The 26,012-nt window shown below is 46.1% G+C and overlaps 1 protein-coding gene across 1 annotated transcript in view; it reads left to right on the top strand.

Moving 5' to 3' along the window:
- Positions 1-23,420, top strand: part of MAP2K5 (mitogen-activated protein kinase kinase 5) — a 261,121-nt gene extending 237,701 nt beyond the window's left edge. The window contains exon 23 of the mRNA XM_049782784.1: positions 22,855-23,420. Coding sequence (XP_049638741.1) covers positions 22,855-22,959 — 105 coding nt within the window. The 3' untranslated portion in view covers positions 22,960-23,420. The remainder of the gene's footprint in view (positions 1-22,854) is intronic.
- The last annotated feature ends 2,592 nt before the right edge of the window (positions 23,421-26,012 follow it).

Here is a 26,012-nt window from a genome sequence, read left to right as displayed (position 1 = left end):
CTGACAGTTTTAATTTCCCAGTTAAGGATAACTTTTTTCCCTCTATCAGTCAAGTCACATCTCTTAATGCGGTGATGATTTGCCTGTTTAAGACTGCAGTGTTTTGAACTCCTGCCTGCAATGCTGCTTTCTTATCTCTCCGGGCTGACTGACTGCCAGCTTCGCAGTGCTGTGTTCCTAGACATGATGAGGTTGTGTGGCCCAGAACTAAAGGTCTGTGGTACTGCTCCCTTGCTGTCAGAACCTCTTGGTTTCGGGCACTTCTGCTACCTGTGGGAAGGCCCTGTTCTTAATGCTTCTGTTTCCCATCCCCTGGGACTCCCTTCTACCCCACCCTCCTACTCGTATACCTTCTCTGAAGCCCTCTGGAATGGTTGTCTCTAATCAGAACAGTGCACGGGCACACATACTACATATTCATCTTATGTGCACAAGTTGTTTGGAATCATCAGATTGGGTTTTTTAAAAGAAGGGAAAAAAAAGCTGAGTCCAGTATTTGAGCCTAGAGCAAATGGTTTATTTTATTAAATGGTTCTGTGTGATAAGTAACAGCCACTGGTTTAATGCCCTTTTTCTTTTTTAAGAGGGGTTGCTTAGGAGACTTGGGAGCCTCTCTCAGACAACTGGGCCCAGTGAAAGCTGGAGGATGCAGCGTTGCTCAAGTCCTGTATCAGGGATGCCCAGACCATCTTTTGGTTATTGACCCTCATCCCCAGGACTGATGATGATGATGATGATGCTTGGAGGGACCATGTGTTGCAGAGTCTAACCTGTACTTCCTCCCAAGTCATTTAATGCCACTGGATAGCTCTTTGGTGGCCAATCATGATCTTATCATTTAGGTCCAGCCAACCCCAACCCCTTAGCTGCTGTCATTCAGGCAGGATCTCTGATCTGCTTCAGAGACAGGAAGTCACGAAGGTTTGCTTTTCCCTGAGTCCAGCTCCGCCAAACCATCCTCCTGACAGTGAACACATGAAGACAAGATATATCCCACAAGCAAGGTTGGAGGAATCCCACCCCCCAGGAACAGGCAGTTCCTACACACTATGCTACTCATGTGAATGGGAACTTGTGTGAACAGATATGTATGTGTGAGCATGTGCATATGCATACAAGATACATGGATATATAAAACATGTATGTGACTAGGGACATATGTACATAAAGTATATATTGTGTACAATATACATGTATCTATCAGGTACATACAAATTTGTATAAGTCGGTGCAGAGGAGCATGCTGACACATTTTGGGTTAGATTTTCTTATGATTAACATTTGATTATTACATGAATGGCTGGAACTGGAGCCCAAGCTAGAGGTCAGAAGAAGGTTTCCTCTGATACTTCCTATGATGCAAGGTCAGAGGGACAAAAACATCTGTAGCCAGTGGTTGCAGAGACAGTACAGTGGGTAGGGCAGTGAGTAGAGCACTTGCCTTGCACACGGGTTCAATCCCCAGTATCCCATATGGTGCCCTGAACCCCACCAGTTCCAACCATCCATGTTGCGATCAGATGTCAAATCACCGAGAAAATCCAATTCAAAATGTGTCAGCACGATCCTCTGCATGACCCTTGAGCACAAAGCCAGGAGTAAGCCCTGAGTACCACCAGGTGTGGCCTCAAAACTAAAAACAATGATGATAATAATAACCTTCTACCCAAGCGACAATGTTTCTCAGATATTGCAGAGATAATATTTCAGAGTCCTTCGCAACCAGCGCAACCTGGACACAAAGAGAACAGATGCCAGGATTCAGCATCCCCCCTCCCCAGAAGTATGCAAGAGCAGGTGTTGATCCCAGCACCTGTGATCTCTGGGGAGTTCAGCCCCCACAGTCCATTCCAAATCAATAGGTCACTAGAGAGCACAACCTCCAGGGGACCACCTGGCCAGCATCTCTTTGCCCTGTTAGATTGATAGCAGGGGACCCCCAAGGTCTTTGTCAGGATATCAGATTCACAACCCTGCCCCCTGCCCCCCTCCCAGATGCGGAATAATGGATGAGGTTGGAAAAGACCAGAGACAGTTAGCCATTTGTGGGGGGCTATAAAAGGACTGGAAGGCGAATCTCTGTGATTTGGGAATTGCTCTTGAAGGAAACCAACTTGTTTTCCTGTGAGTACACTCCGATAAATAGATGCAATTCTTATCAATAATTAATGCGTCTAGCCAGGAATTGCAAGGGCTGGGAAAAATATTAGGAGCCTCCTATTTACAGTTGTAACCAGCTGGATTTGTTTAATGGGTTGTTTGCTTTTTAATTTGTAGCAGTTTTGAGAGGGACCTTTGGGGATCGTGAGGCAAGCCTGTGGTTTCAGCGAAGCCTTTTGTATACTTGCAGTTTTTGGGGGGGCCAAATCTGCCTGCAGACACTTTGAGGTTTGCTTGCCATTCAGAGATTGCAAAAAATAAAAAGAAAGAAAGAAAGAAAAGGAAAGGAAAAAAGCAGTAGAGGTATTGAGGCCTCTGTCCTCTATTTAATTTTCAAGATTAGAATTAAACATTAGGCCTCGGTCTACGGAGAGACATTTTCTGGCATGGGGGCTCTTTCTTTCCAGTATCCTGGTTTACTATTTCTCTGTTATCTTAATCCAAATGGTCACTGATTCTGAAGCAGGAGAGTAGGTACTATTCATTTATTCCCGCAAAGGTTCCCTGGACACAAATAAAAATGGAATTTTCAAACGTAACCCGATTAACTCTTAATTGTATACCAATAGCCTATGTGTCTCGGCTCCCTTAGAACGCTTCTGAATGGCCTGCATCACTTTTTTAAACTGGGGGAGGCTGGGGGGGAATTCAATTAATAGCAGGACTTTCTAATTGTAGGATCGGTGTAGAGTAGACAAAAATTGGTCTAAATCGGGTACATTTTTCCACTGCAGAGGGCCTTGCTGGAACATTTTTAATTGGATTTTCATGGTGATTGACAGCTTTTGATTATGACAGTAACTTTATTTGGCTGGACTGCTTTAGCCTCTTGTTCAGCTTTTTCCATCAAAGCGCTTTTTTTCTCCTCTGAATCCCCAGTGGAGCAGCAGTCATTGTGGAAGAGCCTTTTAGCACCTTTGTTGTCGCCTTCTCTGGCGATGATTGGGCCCAGCTGGTAGTAGATAAGAAAATGTTCCTTTCACAAAGAGGCTGCGCCCGCCTCTGTGGCTTCCATAATTTTAAGAGCCCCCCAAACCTGTTGAGGATTAGAAGTAGCTTTAGATGTGAAATGAGTGTTAAGTATTAGTAATCGGGAGATTAGAGCCCCGGGGACCAGGAGAGATAAACAACCACAATTAAGGCAAATCTGCCGATGTAAACAAAATTTAGCAGAAACAGATGCCCTAACCATTTTGGGCGATTGATTTGAGGGCACCAAGGAATCGATTTTTGTCTTGTTTACACTTGCAGACCCCTGTGATCCAGCGGAAACCTCCATCTCTCATCCCGCCTGATCTTAGCTAATTTTTTCCTGAAGCCTCACAGTCAGGCGTCTCTCTCCTCACAGTGACCAGGCCTGAGTTGATTCGGCATTCACAGGGAGCAGCTAATTGTCTATGAAGGGCCCCCGTGTTTAAATGGGCTTGACAGGAATTTAAATTTTGTTTCAATCAACCCCTGTGCTCACAGCCTGCTCCAGTTTCTAATTTTTAAATTAAACATGATTTTTTTTCCTTCCCCTCTGGAACACTCTGGCTGGAACTCTCTGGAAGACAGACCAGCAGCCCCAGAAATTCTGGGGTGTGTCAGGCCTGAGGCACCAGCTCCCAAACTGAGCGTTCTATCCCCCAAACCAGATTTTTTTTTCCTTGCTCCCCATTCTGAGGGAGGTCAGCTGAAAAGGGGGCACACTTCCCTCCTGCCTCTGGGAATGGCCCCCTTTCTGGCTCTCCCTGTGTAGACAGCAGTGCCACCTCGTCTGGAAAGTGGGTTAAGTACCAGAGGAAGGCACGAGGCTTACTTCTGAGGGCTGCATGGGTTTGTGTTCCAGAAGCCTCCATGTATGCTGTCGTGAGTGAGGCAGGGGGAGTAGGACTGGGGGTTTGGGGGGGGGGTTTGGAAGTCTCTTTGGGAGAGCATGCACCAGGAAGGGCACCTACCATATTGAGGTGCTGAACTGAGGAGGAGGATGCTTCCAGCTCTGTAGAAACTTCAGCTGACTCACAACACTCCCTTAGCAATTCAAAGTATGACTTGGGACCAGAGAGATAATCCAGGGGCACTTGGCTCACAAGAAGCCAGCCCATCTAACTCCTACAAGAACCACCAGGTGAAATCTCTGCGCACAGAGCCAGGAGTAGCCCCCCTGAGCACTACCAAGGATGGCACCAAAACTAAAAAACGCTGACTTGAGGCCAGGGTTGTAGTTCAGTGGAAGCCCCCTCCATATTGCCAGCAAAAAAGTCAATCATTGAAACTTAGAAATAATTACAAGTTCATTTTATGCATGAAATCTTCATCAATGATAGTTTTGTAAACCACAGTGCTTAATTCTTTTTTAATAAACAATTGTGTAGCCAGAGCAATAGTACAGCAGGTAGAGCATGTGCCTTACACATGGCCAACCTGGGTTTGAGCCATATCACCCCATATGGTTCACTGAACTCCACCAGTATTGATTCCTAAGCACAAAACCAAGAGTAAGTCCTGAACAATTTCTGGCTATAAACAAACCCAAAAATTAGCTTTTTTTTTTAATAAAATCTCTCTCTCTTTCTCCCTCCCTCTCCCTCTCCCTCTCTCCTCTCACACACAAACCTCTCTCACTCTCTCAAAGGGCACAGAAGGACATCACCTCGAGTTGGCACCTGGTTTGCATAGGCCTTGCTGAGGGGAACTGTGTGAGAATTTCTGACCTATTCATATTTCTTGTCTTTGTTATACTGCAGCCACTCCATAGCCAGATGATACTCCTCTCTGGCCTGCCTCTTCTTTTTTCTCTTTTTCTGTACTGATACTATTTATTGAGTTGGAGAGAAATTTCTTCTATATTCTTGGACAGTTCCATGAACTCCGGAATGGGCATCTGAACTGGCGTTTGGACACTGGGGAGAATTGGTAAAAGCATTTAAATCAAGTATGTCTCAAAACATCCTTCATAGTTCAGTTGGAATGTTGTTGTTGTTGTACAGCCAGACATTTGGGGAGTAGAGGGACTGTGGCTGGTTTATACAGTAGTATATGTATACATTTATACTGTCTTTTTGGTTTGGTTTGGCTTAGGTTGTTTGTGGGCCATACTGGTAGTACTCAGGGATTATTCCTGGCTTTGTACTCAGAAATTGCTCCTGATGGGCCTTGCAGAATCTATGGGATACCAGTAATCGAACCTTGGTCAGCCACCCTACCTGCTGTACTATCTCTCTGGGCCATACTTCCTTATCTTGTCCAACTCTGGCTACATCTTTCCTTGAAATCATTAGAGGTTGTCGGGGCCGGAGAGATAGCATGGAGGTAAGGCGTTTGCCTTCCATGCAGAAGGTCCGTGGTTCGAATCCTGGTGTCCCATATGGTCCCCCGTGCCTGCCAGGAGTGGTTTCTGAGCATAGAGCCAGGAGTAACCCCTGAGCACTTCCGGGTGTGACCCAAAAACCAAAAAAAAAGAAAAGAAAAGAAATCATTAGAGGTTGTTTATCGACAGTTGTCATTAAGCAAACATCATGGAATGGAAGATGGCTCTTCAGTAACATCATATGACCCAGCCATGCCCTCCAACTTGTGGTGGGTTTCATGTTACTTCCTTTGTACCTGACCCCCCACAAGTAGCTGTTGAAGAATTGAGGGGAGGAGAACTCAATGAATTAGTAGGCAAACTTATGAGTGTCTTAATGGTCATGTGATCAAAGCAGTTATGTCCAGTGGTAGACACTCGGCCCATCTTCCACTGGGAAGATTATAAAGGGTCACTGGAGAGCTGGGGGGCGGGGGGTGGCAGTCATAGCACTGAGGGTAGATCAATCTCTTTCTCCTTATGTGAGGTTTGGATGGCCGAAGATGAGCCCTTGATCCTGAGAAATGAGTCTCAAAATGTTAAGACTAGAAGCTACCACCAAGAACCAGAAAGAATGTTGATGTGGGCATAGGAAGAAAGGATTTAAGGAACAGGTTCTGCCCTCAGGGACCGGGTAATTAACCACACTTAGCTTCTCTAAGCCTCAGTTTTTCCATCTGACAAATGGGTTTAGTGATACCAACCTGAAATGGTCATTTTCTCCTTAATAAGATGGAGTATCTGTGGTGTGGGGAGAAAGATGTCCACAGGAAAGTGTAGATAGATACCAGGCCACTAAGTTATTCAGCTGCTTTGTGTTGGGATTTTCTTTCTTTTTTTTCTTTTTTTTGGTTTTTGGGCCACACCCGGCATTGCTCAGGGGTTACTCCTGGCTGTCTGCTCAGAAATAGCTCCTGGCAGGCACGGGGGACCACATGGGACACTGGGATTCGAACCAACCACCTTTGGTTCTGGATCGGCTGCTTGCAAGGCAAACGCCACTGTGCTATCTCTCCGGGCCCAATGTTGGGATTTTCTTATCTGTTGGATGACTAGACATTTCCAGCTGTGTCTTCTTTTTGAAGACAGATGTGTGCATTGGAACAAAATATGTGTGTGCGAGTGTTTGCAGCTCATGTCAAGTGCACCTTTGTGGGCCATTCCCCTTAAGCTTTAGAAGGTGTTACTGCTTCCTGCCTCTCCTTTACTTCTGTGAATTATAATGAGCTTCTCATTGGAGAGAATTCCTGTGAATCAGTTAATCAGCAAGTATTTATTGGGAAGTGTTGTGATAGATTTATTAAGAATACAGGTGGGAGGGGCTGGAGTGATAGCACAGTGGTAAGGCATTTGCCTTGCATATGGCCAACACAGGACAGACCCGGGTTCAAATCCTGGCATCCCATATGGTCCCTCAAGCCTGCCAGGACGATTTCTGAGTGCAGAACCAGGAATAACCCCTGAGTACCACCTGGTGTGACCCAAAAACCAAAAGAAAAAAGAGAATACAGATGGAATATCAGAGCAATAGTACAGCAGGTAGGGTATTTGCCTTGCACATCGCAGACCCGGGTTTGATTCCTAACATCCCATGTGGTCCCTCAAGCCTGCCAGGAGTAATTTCTGAGCACAGTGCCAGGATTAATGCCTGAATGCCACCAGGTGTGCTCCCCCCCCCACACACACACACAAAATGAATACAGGAGAGGCCAGAAAGATAGCACAAGGATTAAGGCACTTTACCTTGCATGTAGTCAATCACAGTTTCATCCCTGATATCACATATGGTTGCCTGAATACCACCACAGGAGTCCCTGAATCCAGAGACAGGAATAAGCCCCGAGCACTACCTGGTGTGACTCAAAAGCAAAAAAAAAAAGAAAAAAGAAAAGAATATATTATGAGGGCCGGTGAGATAGCATGGAGGTAAGGCATTTGCCTTGCATGCAGAAGGACGGTGGTTCGAATCCCAGCATCTCCTGAGCCAGGAGTGACCCCTGAGCTTCCGGGTGTGATCCAAAATAAAAAAAAAATATATATATATATAATGAGCCAAAGAGATAGCACAGCAGGATAGGGTGCTTGCCTTACAGACTGCTGACTCAGTTTCAATCTCTAGCACCCCATAAATGGTTCCCCAAGCCCTCCAGGAGTGATCTTTGAATGCAGAGCCAGGCTGGACACTTCCAAGGTCAAAAATAAAAACAAAAAAGGAAGAAGTATATTATGTGTTCAGCCTAGTGTCTAACATGAAATACTCAAGAAATGATTGATATTATCCTCTTCATCAGCTTTGCTAGTAACAAGAGGGAAGGTATTTGAGGAGGAAGTAGCGAAAAGAAACGGGACCATGCAGAATTAATTCACTCTGAAGCCCATAAAACTTCTAAAAGGATGCAGGTAAAGTTAGCCTTGATACAGGCGGATCAAATCTGGTCCGCAGCTGCCAGGGACCAATGCACGCTAGCAAGGCAGTGGGGAGCCCAGTTAATCCTGTTCATGCTGGGCAGGGTCTCTGCTGGCACCTAGCAAGACTGATTTAGGAATTAGGGTGTTCTCAGCTCCTCTCTTCCCAAAATGCTATCAGGCCCTCTCCACAAAGAAGCTGGGAAATGGGTTCAGAGCCTGTAGCTCCTAGGCGGCAGCCTGTCATTTGTCTTTCTGCATCATCCTCTCAGTGTCCTTTCTCTCACTATCTGGGAAAATCATTAGTATGCTAATCTAGCTAGCCATCATTTTAACGCTGACCTTTGCTAACCTGCCTTTGCAATTTCAAGAACTATGTTTGACTTTTCTAAAAGTAACCTTAAATTGTGGTCTTGTAAGAATTCCAGAGCTGTATCCTTCACTCCTTCTTCTAATGAGGTTATGACCAAATGCTCATTATAATTGCTTTAGACTCCTTTTAATTTTCAAGCTTATTAATCATAAGAAGAGTTATTTAAAATTGCATAAATTAATCTTAGATTAAAAGCCCATCAAAGCCTCGAAACAATTAAGAATAAGTAGGATTTCCCTGGGGCAGCAAGTTTTATTTTAATATTGTAGTCAGGTGGATATCAGAACCTTGAAGTATGGTAGTGATTAATGTATGCAAAATTTAAATGAGATTTTTTTAAATGACAGATCTAAATCACATATTGACCCAACTGTGTAGCTTTAACAGCATTTGTCTGTCATATATTTAAGCTGTTTACTAATCAACATTTTAATTACAGTGTGCTGGCGGACGCTAGGACAAATAAAATCTAACATTCTCCAGTGCTTCTGGAGAGTCTGTTAGCCAAAAATAACAAGACTTTTTGACTAGGAAGAACAAGAAAGCAGAGAGCAAACTTTTGCCATCATCCTGATTGATAGTGGGAAGATGGGGCTGCCTGAGGGTTCCAGCCACCTTCTTGCACCTTGGGAATCTGCAGGTTGGAGGCAGCTGGGATCCACAGAGCTGCCACTGAGACTGGGATTCCTTTGAAGTTGATTCATGTGTAATTAGGGAAATCTTCCCTTCCCTGCTTGAGCCCTGGTGCCCAAGCTTTATTTACTTGAGCAGCAGGTTGCCCTGAGCCTCCTTCCCTTTCCTGAGATGGAAATAAGATGTTTACAGAAATTTAATTGACCGGCCAGTCACGAGCTTTTTATCTTGTCTTCACCACCACCACCTCCATCTTTGCCTGGTGAACCAGCTCTTCCCAGAAAAGTTGCCTTGTATTTCAGCACTTGGAAAGAATGCCTAGGGGTCCCAAAGAGCAGAGGCATGAAGACACTTGCCTTGCATGTGGCTGATCATCTCTTGACTCCTGGTATACAACAGGGTTCCCTTGGACTATGGGGTGCAACCCTGGAAGGATTGAGTGCCAGCTGCACATGACACAAACAATAAGTACCACAGTAAACACTGCATTCCCAACTGGCCAAGAATCATTGAGAGGGGCCCCAGAAAGAGTTTGGCTTTTGTGCCTGTGAGGGTTGGGGGTGGGGGGGTTCTACACCCAGCAGTGCTCAGGGCTTACTCCTGGCTTTGCACTTAGGAATCACTCCTGGAGGGTTCAAGGTACTATATGAGATGGTGGTGATCAAACCCAGATCAATTGTGTGCAAGACAAGGTCCCTACCCACTATCCTATCCCTCCATACCTTTGAATACTTTTAATTTAATTTAATTTAATTTTTTTTTTTTTTGGTTTTTGGGCCACACCCAGTGGTGCTCAGGGGTGACTCCTGGCAGTCTGCTCAGAAATAGCTCCTGGCAGGCACGGGGGACCATATGGGGCACTGGGATTTGAACCAACCACCTTTGGTCCTGGATCGGCTGCTTGCAAGGCAAACGCCACTGTGCTATCTCTCCGGGCCCAATTTAATTTAATTTTTGGGGGGTTTTTGGGGCCACACCTAGTGACGCTCAGGGGTTAGTTACTCCTGGCTACGCACTCAGAAATCGCTCCTGGCTTGGGGGACCATATGGAATGCCTGGGGATCGAACCACGGTCCATCCTAGGCTAGTGTGCCTTACCACTTGCACCACTTCTTGCCTCTCCCCACTTGAATACTTTTAAAATATGCTTTCGGCATTTATATTTTTCTCATCTACTTTGACCACTTTCTCCTCCTTCACATTTCTGCACCTTTCTCTTGGGTCTGAGTTTTTTGAGCAGTGAGAGGTGATTCGTGGGGCTAGCATTGAGGCAACAGAACCAATAGTGGGAGGAATGAGCTCCAAGATGCTTTTTTCTTCTTTTGTTTAGTTGCCAGTTTTCCTCTTTTCAAGAGGCAGAATTGGAAATGGCGAGGCAGAGCTGGGATTAAACTTTCTCTAAAGCTGCCTGTAGACATCAGGAATATTTATTTTTTCTATTTGTTTTAAGCCTTGGAAAACTGTGTGGTTTTCTCCACACTGTCCTGATTGAGCCCTGACCGGCAAGCGTGCAATGCCCCCAGCCCTAATGTGCCATTAATGATAGGTTAATGTACAGTCTAATGTTTTTGGGACTATGGGTTCATTACACTTCTGAGTGTGAGGTCTTTCCACAGAGCGCCCAAGGTCCCATTGCATTATATCATGCAATAAAAATACCCTTTTCATATCACACACTAATAAACTGTATTTGAAATGCTGATCTCAGGGCACTACTGTCTTATCTATAGGCTGTGCACAAAAGCAACAGTTGGGATCCTGGTTTTCTGTTTTGTGTTTTCATCCACGAAATTCAGAACCCCAGGCAGCCTGCTCCTTTTTGTCTAAAATGCAAGAACAGGTTGGAGCCATAGTACAGCAGGGAGGGGTGCTTGCCTTGCATGTGGCCGACCCAGGTTTGATCCCTGGCACTTCAGGTGGTCCCTAAGCCCCACCGGGTGTGACCCAGAAACCAAGAGAAGAAAGTAATAAAACTACCTGACATTCACTGCTAGCAGGACTGAAGAGCACAGTCCTGCCCAGCCCCTCACTGGCCTGGCCTTGTCTGGTCAAGCCTGTGCTCAGCTGATTGGCCTTCAGAAAACTGTAACCACTTGCTGGAGCCATGGCTTTGGAGCCAGCAGCCAGTGTAAGTCTCTACTCTGGTGTTGCCAGATCACTGGAATCCTGATTTTTTTTTTCTTTTCATTTTTGTTTTGTTTTGGCTTTGTTTTTAGATCATACCTAGCTGTACTCAAGGCTTATTCCTTGCTCTGTGCTCAGGAATCATTCCTGGTGGACTCAGGAGACCCTATGTGGTGTCAGCGGTCAACCCAGATCATCTGTGTGCAAAGCAAGCTCCCTATGCACTATATATTCTTCCAGCCCCCAGATCTAGTTTTCTTTGAATCCACCAATCCAAGCTTTTAGGGATGCTTAATTCATAAGGTTTTTGTGACACCTGAATTACATAATGAGCTTGAAAAGCCCTTTGTGATATTTGGGGGGAAAAAATCATCCTGAGGTCTAGAGCAATAGTACAACAGGTAGGGTGCCTGCCTTTCATACAGCCTACCCAGGTTATATTATTGGGATACCATATGGTCCCCTGAGCCCCACCAGGAGTGATCCCTGAGCATCACCAGATGTGACCCCCAAATGCAAACAAAAGTAAAACTTGACTCAAATGTTCTTATCTGTAAATGTCTTTCTCCAAGGATATATATTTCATATATATATCACATATATCATATATATGGTGTCTTTTAATTAATGTCCCTATAACAAAATCTGTCCAGACAGCTACTAAAAAGATTCACTTGTGGGCCCGGAGAGATAGCACAGCGGCGTTTGCCTTGCAAGCAGCCGATCCAGAACCAAAGGTGGTTGGTTCGAATCCCGGTGTCCCATATGGTCCCTCGTGCCTGCCAGGAGCTATTTCTGAGCAGACAGCCAGGAGTAACCCCTGAGCACCGCCGGGTGTGGGCCCCCCCAAAAAAAAAGATTCACTTGTCTGCCCCACACTTCACCTTAGGCTGGGTGTCGACAACCAAGACAAAGCAATCATAGAAAGTGGAGGATATGGGGCTGTATTGATGAGTTGAGTTCATGTGAGAGCCAAGGAGATGCTAGAAAGGTACAATAAGAAGGTCCCAAGTGGGCCCGGAGAGATAGCACAGCGGCGTTTGCCTTGCAAGCAGCCGATCCAGGACCAAAGGTGGTTGGTTCGAATCCCGGTGTCCCATATGGTCCCCTGTGCCTGCCAGGAGCTATTTCTGAGCAGACAGCCAGGAGTAACCCCTGAGCAACGCCGGGTGTGGCCCAAAAACCAAAAAAAAAAAAAAAAAAAAAAAGAAGGTCCCAAGACAGTTATGCAAAGACTTAGACCACTTCAGCTCAGCAACATCCCCTGGATGTTGGAGGGGTAGAAAAGGAGCATCTTCCTTTCAAGAGTCATTTGTTTTGCTTTTAAATGTCTTAAGATAAGACTAAACCTTTTCTTTCCAGAACTTTCAAACCCATAGCTCAACCTCTCAGGGGTTAAATCTGGCTTGAGGGCAGCCAGGACTTGAAAAATGTTACTCTGGATCAAGAAAACCAGAAGTGACAAGTTCATTTAAAAAGCCTGGTTTGTCATTGTTTATCTAATTTTCAGAGTTGACACAGAAAATTAAATCAGCTGACACTCACCCTCTGACCATCTCCCCGGCTCATTTCCCTGCTCCTCTCCTACCTGACCTTTGCGAGTATAAAATGTTCCAAACCCCAGCTTCAGACTTCCTAGAGTTTCCAGGCTGGCATGCAGTCATTCCAATATTCTGTCGTAGAATGTCTGCCATCCTAAATGTTTAGTGAAAAAAAAAATCCAGGATATTATAAATCTGCTCTGTGAAGTATTATTTCATTTTCCCCCTTCACTTGGACCATAAATCTTAGGAGTAATCAAACTCTACCAAGGAAGCAAGGAAAAACTTGGGCTCTGAGTGGCCTCATATGTCTTTTCTGAATTTAGAGCTCACGGGCCTAGTGACAACAACAGTTCTGCTGAGGGTGCTTAGGCAACCAGGAATTTTTTTTATTTGAAAATAGCTCCCATAATGGAAGTTAATCAATTGTAAAGGAGCTTAGCATAAAGCTAAGGTTAAGGTACTTGCCTTACATGCAGCTAAAACTGGTTTAAAGCCCAACACCTGTATATCATTGCTTTGATCAAAACTCACTTTGTACCACATATCACTGCCCTGACCACCATAATAAGTGATCCCTGGATCAGAGTTAGGAGTAGGATCTGAGCACAGCCAGGTTTGGTAGCAAAATTAAATTTTAAAAATTAAATTAGCTTGGGGGCCGGGCGGTGGCGCTGGAGGTAAGGTGCCTACCTTGCCTGCGCTAGCCTAGGACGGACTGCGGTTCGATCCCCCGGTGTCCCATATGGTCCCCCAAGAAGCCAGGAGCAACTTCTGAGCGCATAGCCAGGAGTAACCCCTGAGCGTCACAGGGTGTGGCCCAAAAACCCAAAAAAAAAAAAATTAAATTAGCTTAAAATTAATTAATTGAAAATTAATTCAAAAATTAGATTAAAAAATAAATCTCACAGCCTAACTGTTCGCAAACAGATAGTGGATAAAGAAGGTGTGGTAGGGGCCTTAGCAGTGGCACAATCGGTAGGGCATTTGCCTTGCACATGCTAACCTAGGACAGACCGTGGTTCCATCCCCTAATGTCCCATTTGGTTCCCCAAACGAGAAGCAATTTCTGAGTGCATAGCCAGGAGTGACTCCTGAGTGTCACTGGGTGTGGCCAAAAAAACAAACAAACAAACAAAAAGGGATGTGTGTGTGTGTGTGTGTGTGTGTGTGTGTGTTCCAAAAATGATGAAACCTTGTCTTGGTTACATGGATAGAACCAAGGGGGTCGTGCCTAGTGAAATAAGGAGAAAGAAAATGAATACAGGATGACTTCACCCCTATGTAGTACATAAAGAAACTAAGCAAAGCCAGAGAGGTAGCACAGGGCATGAGGCTCTTGCCTTACTTACAGCCAACTTCAGGTGCATTCCTGGCACAGCATGTGGTATGCCCCCTCCTGAGTATTACCTGATATGGCTCCAAAACAAAAGAAAGGAACAGGGGAGGGGGAAATGTTCACTGAAAGTTTTTGTACTGCACAGAGCTGGTGTACGGAGGTGGGTTAAAAGGGCACAGTGGACTCTGTGGAGAGAGGGATATGGCACTTTTCGTGGGCATGCTTTGTGGTAACATTATACCCCTAAAGGATAAGCACGCAACACATTTTATCAACCTGTGTTACTTCTATAAAAAGTAATTTTTTAAAAAAACAGATTGTTTTCAATGGCCAGAATTTGGTAACAGCCCAATTGCTCGAGAACAGATAGATGAGTGGATAAAAAACTATGGTGCATTTACACACTGGAATACTATGCATCTATTGGGAAAAAATGAAGTAATGAATTTTGCTTATATATGAATAAAAATGAAGAGAATAAAAATGAGAGAAATGAGTCAGAGGGAGAAGGACAGACATAGAATTATCACTCATTTGAAGGATATAAAAAATAGTATGAAAATAATACCCAAAGACAATGGAAATGTGAGGGGAGTTATGGCAATAGTGGAAGCGATCACTCTGGACTAGAACTTGGTTCTGAAAGGAGGTAATGTGATATGAATAATACTCATTTGTAACAGGATTACAAACCACAGTGTCTGAAAGAAAAAAAGGGGGAAAGAAGGGACATGCCATAGATGTTTCTTTTTTTTTGTGTGTGTGTGTGGTTTTTGGGTCACACCCGGCAGTGCTCAGGGGTTACTCCTGGCTCCATGCTCAGAAATTGCTCCTGGCAGGCACGGGGGACCATATGGGACGCCGGGATTCGAACCGATGACCTCCTGCATGAAAGGCAAACACTTTACCTCCATGCTATCTCTCCGGCCCCGACATGCCATAGATGTAACATACTGGGGGTAAGGGGTGATGAGGCAACAGGGAAACTGGGGAAATTGGTGGCAGAAAATGAACATTGATGAAAGGAAGAGTGTTTTATGACTGACTGAAATTTAACCATCAACAACTGTGATTCAATTTAACGAAACATTTAATAGGCTTTTTCAAGTCCAGAGAGATATAGTATAGCAGGTAGAGTACTTGTCTTGCACATTTCCAACCTGGGTTCAATCCCCAGCATTCCAGAACCTTTTCCAAGCTCTGCCCAAGAGTGGTGCCTGAACACAGAGCCAGGTGTAAGTCCCAAACACAACTGAAAATGATGAAAAAGAAAGACTTTCTCTAGACAGGAATCAAATGTGGAACCTGGCGCACGGGTGCCTTTTAAAAGAATATAACTGTGTTGGGTGTTATAGAATTAAAGTGATTTTCCCAGGGGTTAGCAGCCGGTGCAAGGGGCATGGGAGGGGGGGAAAGTGGTATTTCTTAAAGTGGGACCACCATTTCATCCAGGGGTGCACTAGAAAGATCTAGGGAAACAATGGTCACCTCAGGTGCAGTTGGGTTGGGGAACACAGTCTGTTTACTTAAAGAAGATTGATTTTGGGGGTGTGGGTGTTGTTGAATGGTTTATTTTCTGAAAGGAGACACTAAGTCAGAGAAGTTGGGAGGAGGAGTGAAAGGCTCTATGTGAATGGGAATAAGAGAATCAGACTGAGGACCTTGTCTTTCTGAACAATGAAGGACTAGGGGACGCTCAGGCCTGCAGAGAAGCACTTCAAACATACCCCAGAACCATGAAGCACACACGTGACCATGGACTCCCCCCACACCGTACCCCCCAAAACACATTTCAAACTTCCATACATTTTCTTCAACATTACCTTGCAAAACACAGCAAATCAATAACAGAATAGTTAAGTACCATGGATTCTTAGGGATTCATTTTAGAAAATGTCACTCCAGGCTAAAATTCAGTTCAGAGGAAAATTTTTATTTGCTGCAGGGACATATAATGATGAGAATTTTATCATAGTTTGCTTCTTCCTTTTGGTGGGTTTCTATGTTTTAAAGAAAGGTGGGGCGCAGTTTCAAAGGAGAAACACTGGTTGGAAATAGCTAGACTCAGTAAATAGTGTTTAATCCTGTCTGTTAATAACTAGCTAGCCCTGTGTTGCTTGGGCCTCCAACATGCTTTAGTTTCACATTTTTTTAAATTTACTTTATTTTATTGAAAGCATTGTGATTTACAAAGTGCTTCATAGTTGGGTTTCAGACATACAATAAATCAGGGCCAATCCCACCACCAGTGGTGACCTCCCTTCACCAATATTCCCAAATTTCATCCTATATTATCCACCACCCACTGGCCTGCCAGTATAACAGACCCATTTTAAGTTTTAGATTGTTCAAGTTTGGCTTCTTGCTTCCATTGTTGTTGACTTTGGCTTGTATATTTAGTTCTGTCCTTTTTTAACTCTACCAATGTTTCTGAGACCACTTGACCCCTGGGAAGTAAAATGGCCCTAGGGCATTTGCCTTGCACTTGGTCCCTTGAGCCTGTCAGAAGTAATTCCTGAGTGCCACCAGTGTGACTCCCTAAAAAATTGGGCATCAGAACAATAGCACAGCATGTAGGACATTTGCCTTGTATGCGGCCAACCCGGGTTCAATCCCTTGCATCCCATATGTCCCCTGAGCACCACCAGGAATGACCTCTGAGCGAAGACCCCTGAGCACTACCAGGTGTAGCCCCAAAACAAAAAAAAATTTTTTTTACTACTGTTTCACATCTTTATAAGAGTTACATAGCCAGTCCCCTCTGGACCTCCCCCACATTCACCCCAACAGTAAGTTGAGTGGAATGAGGCTGGTGGTAATGGGGTATCTGCATTGAAAATGATGAAAAAGATGACATTTTTGACCTGAGGTTGTAGCTCAGCTTGAAGCACTTGCCTTGCATAAGTAAAGACCTGGATTCGAGTCTCCACACTGCCAGACACCACCCCCCAAAAGACACTTTAGTATTCACGAAAAAAGTTTATATCTGATGTATACAGTAATATTTTTTCTTTTTTTTGTTGATTGGACAGCAACAAAAAAATTCTATCATATCTTTAGCCTTTGTGAAGATCCTAAAAAGGCTGATTTTAAGTGTGATAGGCTTTATTTAATTAGATCCTTCCTAAAATAAGATGAGAAGGCCAGAGAGATAGTACAGGGGGTATGGCATTTGCCTTGCATGCTGCCTACCCAGGTTAAATCCCTGCCACCACCCTGAATTCCTCCAGGAATGATCCCAGAGCATCACTGGCTTACTCCCAAAAAAAAAAAAGTTTTTTTTATTTTGGGCTGATGAGATAATATAGTAGTTAAGACTGCTTGCATGTAGTTGACTCGGTTTGATCCTAGCAGCACATATAGGCCCTGAACTACAGCAGAAGTGAATTCAGAGGCAGGAGTAAGCCCTGAGCATCATTGGGTGTGACCCAAAAACAAAACAAATTTAAAAATAGATTTAAATAAACAAGATGCAGGGGGCTAGAATGATAGTACAGCAGGTAGGGCATTTTGCCTTGCATGTGGCTGACCTGGGTTTAATCTCTGGCACTGTATATGCCCCACCACATTTCTCCAACCCCATTTTTAAGTTTTTTTCTGGATTTGTGATGACCTATTTTTCATTCCTGTGGTTTGTGTGTCTTTTACAGAGCAATTTTTCAGAAGTTAGTCTTTATTTTTTTCTAAAAGAATTAGTATTTTACTGAATGAATCCTCTTTGCTCTCTATTTACTTCTTTTATGATTTACTGCCATATTTTCTTAGAGTTGATTCTGGCTCTTTTTGCAATTTATGGAGTTGGACATGCTGCTCATCAATTTCCAGTCTTTTCCCCTAATAGATACATATTCTGCTATAAATTGCCAAGTATTACTTTAGCTGCATCCCACAAATATTTGTCTGTAGAGTTTTTATCGTCATTCAGATCTGAGTAATTGCCCCTTCCAATTAGGATTTCTATTTTGACCCATAAATCACTTGGAAGTATTTCTTATTTCCAGTACTCAGAAGTGTATTGTTATCTTGTGATCACTGTCTACTTCTGATGTTCCATGCTCAGCGAATAGGGTTGGTATAATTACCAGATCTTCTTTTTCTGGTAGTCTCCCTTACTATATTTTTGGTTGTTTTAAATGCTCTCTCGGCATAGAAGAAATTGCATACTCTCTAATTATTGAATGCAGGGTCCTTTTTACATACTTTAGGTTAAGCCCACCCATTTGCTATTTAAATATGTTGCCACTTTACTCTTTTCCTTTCTGCTTTATCTGTCAGTTGCTACAAGGGCTGTGTTGAAGTCTCCCACTATTGGTGTGGTTTAGTTTGCTCTTCGCTGCAAGTATGTCAATGTTTGCTTTCAGGTAGTGGTAAAGTGTCCATGTGAAAAATATTATATCATTTTAAGATGCTTCTTTTCTGTTTATGTAATAACTACACTATTTTTTGCTTTAAATTATATCTTTTCCTGATACTACTTTATCTTTAAGTGGTCCAGCATTAATATAGTATCTTTGGGTTAATATTTTCTTTATTTCATTCTTCCTTAGCCTTTTTCATTTCCTTGCTCTTGTGTTGTAAATGGATTTTGTTGATGTTTTTGATTTTACCTAAAATGTATTTAATTGGCCCATTTAATCATGTATATTTACTGCTTATAAGCATGATTGGATTTTTTCTACTACTCTATTTTCTTTATCTATAGTACTTTTAGTTTCATTTTTTTCTTCCCTTTTTTGTTCTTTTTATGAGTTTAGAGGGTATATTCTTTCTCTAGACTTTTTGATATTATCCCTATACATTTTTTAATTAATCTAGCAAAAAATAATTGATGTTAGTCACAAAATACCCTTTTCCCAAACAGTGTTTAATCCTCTTGTCACTTCTTTTTTTTTTTTTTTTTTTTTTTGGTTTTTGGGCCACACCCGGTAACGCTCAGGGGTTACTCCTGGCTATGCGCTCAGAAGTTGCTCCTGGCTTGGGGGACCATATGGGACACCGGGGGATCGAACCGCGGTCTGTCCAAGGCTAGCGCAGGCAAGGGCTTACCTTGCCTTTAGCGCCACCACCCGGCCCCCCCCCTCTTGTCACTTCTTACCTTTCAATTAGACCAAATTTCTTTACAGACAGTAAAAACAACTGCTGCAGTCAGACTGCAGGGTTTTTCCCATTGGAGTAAGAGAGAAGTGGGACCCAGATCACTGTGACAGCTTCTTGTTACCAGCTAGAAGACATGAGAGCACCAGCAATCAGGGATTGCATCAGAAATACTTGGTCTTCTGTTAAGGAAGGTTCTAGAATTGGCACATGGTATCTGTGCTCACAGAACACTAGTCAGATTCACTTCCAGGGGTTGGGGAGCTGTGCCCTAGTGATATTGTGTCTGACGAAGGTCAGTGTTCTTGGAGCCAGAGAGATAGTATAGGAAACCAAGTATTTGCTTTACCCATTACTCAATCCTCACATCACATATGGGGAGTACCTCCAGGGAACACTTCTGAGTACAGAGCCAAGAATAGCTTCTGATCGCCACCAGGTGTGGCTCCCAAGCCCCAATGATGAAATAATAAATTTAGGGTTCTTTTCACAGAGGAAGGAGGATGGATATTGTGAGGTAACTGGCAGACTCTGCCCCTCCACAGACATGAGGCCGTCAGAACTTGTGATAACTCCTTCACCCCTGCCACAAGACATGTGCTGGGTGGAAAGCGGGTGGGGAGGAAGGGAAGGAGGGAGGGGGGAGAGAGAGAGAATGAGAGAGAGATGGAATGCATATGGTATTCAGGACAGAGAAAGGGAGGAGATGGAAAGTGTACAGTGCACAGGGCAGAGGGAGAGAGGGTTTAGGGTTCTCAAAGCTTTTCCCTCCTCTGCCCTGGATCCCTGCCTGCCATGGTACTCACATGCTTTTCTCTGTCACATGCAGAAGCCCTGAGGGCTAGGTGGATTCTGGAAGGCTGTTCTTAGACTTCCACGATGGAAGGGGCAGGCAGGCATCAGGAATAGGGCATCGTGGAAGTCAAATTCAGCTGAGGTGGACACTAGACAGCACAGGAAAGGATATGGGCACAATCACACCTTCCCATCCGGCTCAGTCTGGCCTCCAGCCCAAGCTGGGCCAGGGAGATGTTCCTGATAAGCTCCTTTTTCCCCATGGCCCACTTCTGGGACTTTTCCCTTCACTGGGGCTATTTTCTAGGGCCAAGCTTGTGGACCAGGATGTTTCTACCTTCGCCAGTTTAATTGAATCAGCCCTGAGAGAGGGCAGGAGCGTTGCAGTTCCCACTTCTGCTGCAACATGACTATCCCCCAACTCTACAGGGGTTTCGATCCTATGGTACGGGTGCTCCTGGGAAGTTATCTGGTGTGTGTCCACACCCTGGCATCTGCCCTGGGACAGTTCACCTGAAGATGCCTGGAGCCCCTAGAAAAAGACTGTGGGGGCTATTCTGTTGGCAGAGCTATGGAGAAATCCCATGCTGGGCCTCTTTCTGTACATGAGGCACAGTGGAGGGCCAGGAGAGCCCCGGGTGTGCAGAGTATAGTGTCCCTCAGCCACTTGGTGTCCATCTCTGCCCATGGCTGCTCATGCCAAGCTCGGACAAGCCCACAATGGACATGGTGCATCTCAAGCTTTCGTAGGATGGCCCGTCACATGAAGCCAGGGTGAGCTCAGCAGCTATCCCCAAGAAGGACCATCTGAGGGAGGGAAGGGGCACATCATGCAGCTTCCAGTGCCCAGAAGACACTAGCATGGCAATTGGTGCCCCATGTTCTTCCGCCTCAGCCTTGGTCCCCCTCAGGCCAGGCTGAGTCATAGAGTAACAATGAAGCATCTAATAAAGAGGCATTCCTGTGGGTATGGATCCACCATGGCCCATCCTGGATAATTGCAGGCAATGGGTTTGAGGGGCAGAGACATGGGGGTCCAGTTCCAACCCGTAGAGCCCAGGGAGGCCTCCCCAAGCCTGTAGCACCCATGAGTTGGTGCTGGGCAAATCCTACTCTGCTTTCCTCTTCCTCCCTCACTACCCACTGCTCCCCAGCTACACATCACTGTCCAGATGCATAGATATCCACCTCACCCCATCTGGTATCTGCCTCTGCCCCTGCCTCTTCCTTTTCCACTCCTTTCTCAGTTCTTACTGATAAATTCATGATACTAAGGCCAGAGCAATAGTACAGTGGTAGGGCACTTGCCTTGCATACAGTCAACCTAGATTCAATCTTCGGCATCCCACATAGTCCCCTGAGCCCTGCCAGGAGTGATTCCTGAGTTTAGAGTCACAACTAAGTCCTGTGTGTGCCCCCTACCCCCCCAAAAAAAATAGAATCCATGATATAACTCTCATGGATCTGTGTTCAATCTCAGACATCCCATATGGTTCTCCAAGAGTGATACCTCAGTGCAAATCCAGGAGTAAGCCCTGAATACCAGGTGTGGCCCCAAAATAAACAAAAGAAAGGAATCCATGACTTTTTGAGTTCCTGGTCCTGGGTAGCCCCTGGCAGAGCAGTGGAGATAGGTCACCTTCCAGAGGGAAAGTCAGAAGCGAGCAGCAAAGAGCTGATAACCTCCCCTGTTCCACTCTGCTTGTCCCTGGCAGCTGATTGCGGAGAAGCAGCATATGGCCCCAAAGTCACCTGCATCCAAGAACCACAGGGCCCCACCACTCCCAGCTCAACATCTCCCTTTGCCCTTCACAGGGACACAAGGTCTCATCTCTCCTTTGCCCTGGCCGAGAGCAGAGTACATAGGGCGCCTCCCTCCCACATCTAGGCAGCAGTTTGGGCAGGCAGGCAGCTACCTCCGAGGACAGATGGGCCTCTCCCACCTCAGCCCCCAGCCGAGCCTGTGCTCCCTGCAGGAAAGCTCTTCTCAACCCACACCACACTGCACCTGCTCCCCTGAGGCCTCCATACACACATGCTGAAGGCAAGGGACCAGAAGACAGACCTAGACTGCACCCCCCAACCCCATATGGTGTTCTAAGTCCAGGGCTGAGCACAAAGCCCTTTCTGGGCCACAGCACAGAAGTTGCCACCCACATCCTGACTCCCAATCTTCATGTCAGTTGCCTGGTAGAGATCAGGATAAACAAACAGAACCCCTCTTCTTTCTTGATTTCTAATTTTTGTTTTAGGGCCATACCCAGTGGAGTTCATGGGTTTACTCCTGCTTCTCCACTCAGGAATTACTCCTGGCTGTGCTCAGAGAAACATATGAATTATATGAGATGCCGGGGATTGAACCTGAGTCAGCCACGTGCAAGGCGAACTCCATCCCCCACTGTACTATTTCTCTAGCCCAAGTGCAAATCTTGAGACTATTAAAAATAGGGGCCATACTCAGAGTGGGATCTGAATGAAGATCGCCAGGGCCATGCCCCATAGTGAGCATGGCTGGAGGATGTCAGAGACGGATCTTGGCTCATGCATTCATGATACCCTGTAAACCTAATCCCCAACCCCTAATCTTGATTCTGCAGGAGCCTGGGGACTGTGGGAAAATGGAACATGGCTGCCCTGCCACAGCTGAATAGGTTAGAGCCCAAGACAGGCACAGGGAAATGCTACCAGTCCCTTCAGAGTCCAAAATTAGGACGTAATTTATCTGTAGAGTGAGTCTGCCCCCCGCCCCAGTACAACCAACTCCACATCACCCCATTTGCCCCTCTCAGATTACCTTATCAGAGGGTGTGTCAGAGACAGCTTTGAGGGCCTCACTCTCTACTAATGGGGACACTGGCCTTGGAGCCAGCATAGGTCTCTCCCCTGGAGATTTGCTAACTGGGATTGGGGCGGGGTGTCTCAGTGGAACCTGAGGGCCTGCACCCTGATAATGGGCCTAGTTCTCTGAGTTGTATGGCTGAGAGATCAGATGGGGCAAGGGTAGAGGAGCCCCCTGGGCCCAGGACTCAGTATCAACACCTGCCTCTCTCCCCCACAGGGTCACCCATTCCTCGTGCAGTTTGATGACGGCAATGCCACAGTGGTGTCCATGTGGGTGTGCCGGGTGCTGGAGGACAGACGAAGTCAGCAGGGCCCACCCTGAGCTGCCATGTCTAAACTTGGCCAGGAGAACCCTCCCACTGCACCCCCTTTACAGCTGCTGCCTACTGCCACCCCTGCTCTGCCCCTAGCCCAAGCCACCTCTGGGCAGTTACTGCTGGGCACTGTGGTGGGCACTTCAGACTGACAGCGGGCCCCAACCCCTCCCCTTTCACACCCTCCTTTGCATAGCATCAATAATGGAAGCATCCTCACTAATGGAACACAAGGGTCTCTGCTGTGCCCACCTCCCATAGGGCACACTGAGGGTTGCTGCTCCCCAGACCAGGCCCTAGTCAGCATCTCTGGTGGTCCCTATTCTGTTATGGTCAGGTGACACATGGAAAACTCAATCTCGTGTTCCCAGCCAGCTTCCACCACTCACACCTGCTGGCCTGGAATTGTCAAACCCATCCGATCGGCACCCTGACAGTGCTCCAGCCACTCATGCTCCAGTCAGAGGATGCTGAGGCTGCAGGAAGATACCCCGAGCTGCTGAGACCACCTCCCTAACATTGCCCTTAGCTCCAGCCTCAGTACTTCCTCTCCACTGGCCAGTCATGGCATTTGCTCTGACACCTACTAGGTAAGTATGGCTCAGAGCCTCCATCAGGACAGGCTCAGGTCTCCACCTGGAGGTCACAATGGCATCGAGACGCATCTAGGAGCAAATTCCTGGTGCCACACACTCCTGCATAACCTTTGCCCCCACTTAGCCTTCTCAGCAAGTAGCTCCCTGTGCCCAGGTGAATTATGGGGACTGGGCTTCGTTCTTGCTCTCATTCACATGCGCCCTTAACATTTAACGGTTCTGCTGTCTTCGCTTGGCAAGCATTTATGTCGCCCAGGGTCGGCCTAGGCACCTGCAGGTTCTCTACTTGCCCCTTGCCCTCCATAGTCTTCAGTCTTAGTGGTCACTAGGGAGATCCAGGTCAGAGGAAGCTGGTGGTCATCAGCCAGCTTGGGGTGCTAGGAAGGAGCTCAGCAGGAAAGCACTCACCATGCATGTGTGAGCCCTGAGTTCCATTCCCAGCCCCTCAAAAATAAACAAAAATGCCAGAGAGTCGGAGCCGGGTGGTGGCTCTAGAGGTAAGGTGCCTGCCTTCCTTGCGCCAGCTTTGGACGGACCGAGGTTCGATCCCCCGGTGTCCCATATGGTCCCCCAAGCCAGGAGCAACTTCTGAGCACATAGCCAGGAGTAACCCCTGAGCGTTACCAGGTGTGGCCCAAAAACCAAAAAAAAAAAAAAAATGCCAGAGAGTCTAGCTCATTCAGTACTGGGTGAGCCAAAGACCCACCAAACCTATGTGACCCCATCAGTGCTCCCCTATTATCTCAGGCCACGACCTACATGACCCCCCCAGATCTACACTGGGTTCCCACCAAATGTTATGATCCACTCTGCCCAAAGGCTGGCACCCCCAGGACATCATGCTGTGCCCAGCTCACACTGTCCATTTTGCAGGCCTTTTCACAGTGGGGGCCATGTGGCTTGAGCCACTCCATATTATTTTCCTTCTGGACAAGGAACTGTCAACACCAGTGTGTTCCCATGTCAAAGGACTGTAGCAGCAAGGGAAGGTGGAGGCCACATGGAAGAGCCAAGTCATGAAGTCCTACAACATGGAGGACCAAACACAGGAGCTCAGGCCTTGGGCTGTTGAATGAGCCAAAACTTAACATCTCTTCTGAACATTTCCCAGCGATTGGTGCCACACTCCTGACCTAGGCCCTTACTTTAGTGTCATGCTTGCCTGTGTGTTCATGTGAGTCCTTTCCACATGCACCACATCTTTGTGAGTGCCTTTTTGTACAACGCTGTTAACCCATGTTACTTCAATAAAGTATTGTTTTTTAATGGTATCTTAGTAAGTTCTAATTATTCTCTTTAAAATCTCAGTGTGTGGGCCAGAGCAATCTAATACAGCTAGCAGGGCACTTGCCATACATGCAGTCCATTCAGGGTTCAATTGCTGGCACATCCCTCAAGCCTGCCAGGAGTGATCTCCGCCACTGCCGGGTGTGATCCCAATCCAAGCATCACTTGAGGTGGCCCTGGAGACCCTGAGCATTGTCAGGGTGCTCCCAGATGGTCCCTGGCACTGCAGCACCATTAGGCTCTCGTGCTGAACCACTGCCTTGACTGGAATCACCAGGAATGGCCTCAGCCCCTTGGGCACACTTGGAAGGCCCAAAGGAAAACAGTCTTGTGTGACCCAGTGCATGGCAACCCGGGTTGCCATGGGTTTGAAACATGGGTTTCAGAAACTCAGACGGCATAATTCATTCTGGGCTGGAGGAACAGCTCTGTGTTGCCAAGCAAACAGGACCCTCAGAGCCTTGTTCCTCCTGTGTGTGTAGGGTTTGGATGTGCAGGATCTGTAGCATCCCTGGCCTCATGTTCTGTTCTACAGTGGTTTTCACCTTTGGGGCCCTGAGCTCCTGAGCACCTCAGGACTTTGGCCTTTGCTTCAGGGTGACAAACGCCGACATCTTACACTCAGGCTCCATGGAATCCCCAAAACTAACTCATGGGCTCCAGACTGATAGCAACTCTTTGGGCAGCTATGTTCCAAGTAGGAGAGATGGGGAATTGGGCATTGGACTCTGGAGTCCTACAAAATCCTCCTGGCCACAGGGCAAAGAGGGGAAGTACCCATGTTGACTTATTTGGGCTCAGTTCATCCCAGTGGTCAGCCTGGTGTGTGCTGCCCTATACTCTAGGGCTTGGAGGAGACCAAGACCCACCGGGAGCAATTTTGAGCTTTTCTCTGCTCAAATCTCCACACCCCCTCTCAACCTGTTCCTTCTTACTCTGGAGGATGCTCATTCCCTCCTCAGTGCAGCCCCTTCTAGAATTAGGTGGAAAATTTAACAGACATTCCAGGTGTACCTGTTTTGGGGCTGAAAACTCTGGAGTTGAGGCAGGCAGCTTCCCTAACTCTCACTTAATACATCCAGCAAGCCCCAGAAATCACATCCATATCCCATAGCTGCAGACCTGTAAGTTCATGGGCCCAGTTTTATTGATCCTGGGGTTCCTTGAATACAATAATA

The sequence above is a fragment of the Suncus etruscus genome, chromosome 1 (genome assembly GCF_024139225.1).
Source record: "Suncus etruscus isolate mSunEtr1 chromosome 1, mSunEtr1.pri.cur, whole genome shotgun sequence".
In the NCBI taxonomy this organism is placed as follows: Eukaryota; Metazoa; Chordata; class Mammalia; order Eulipotyphla; family Soricidae; genus Suncus; species Suncus etruscus.
This window is presented reverse-complemented; position numbering and strand designations above follow the sequence as displayed.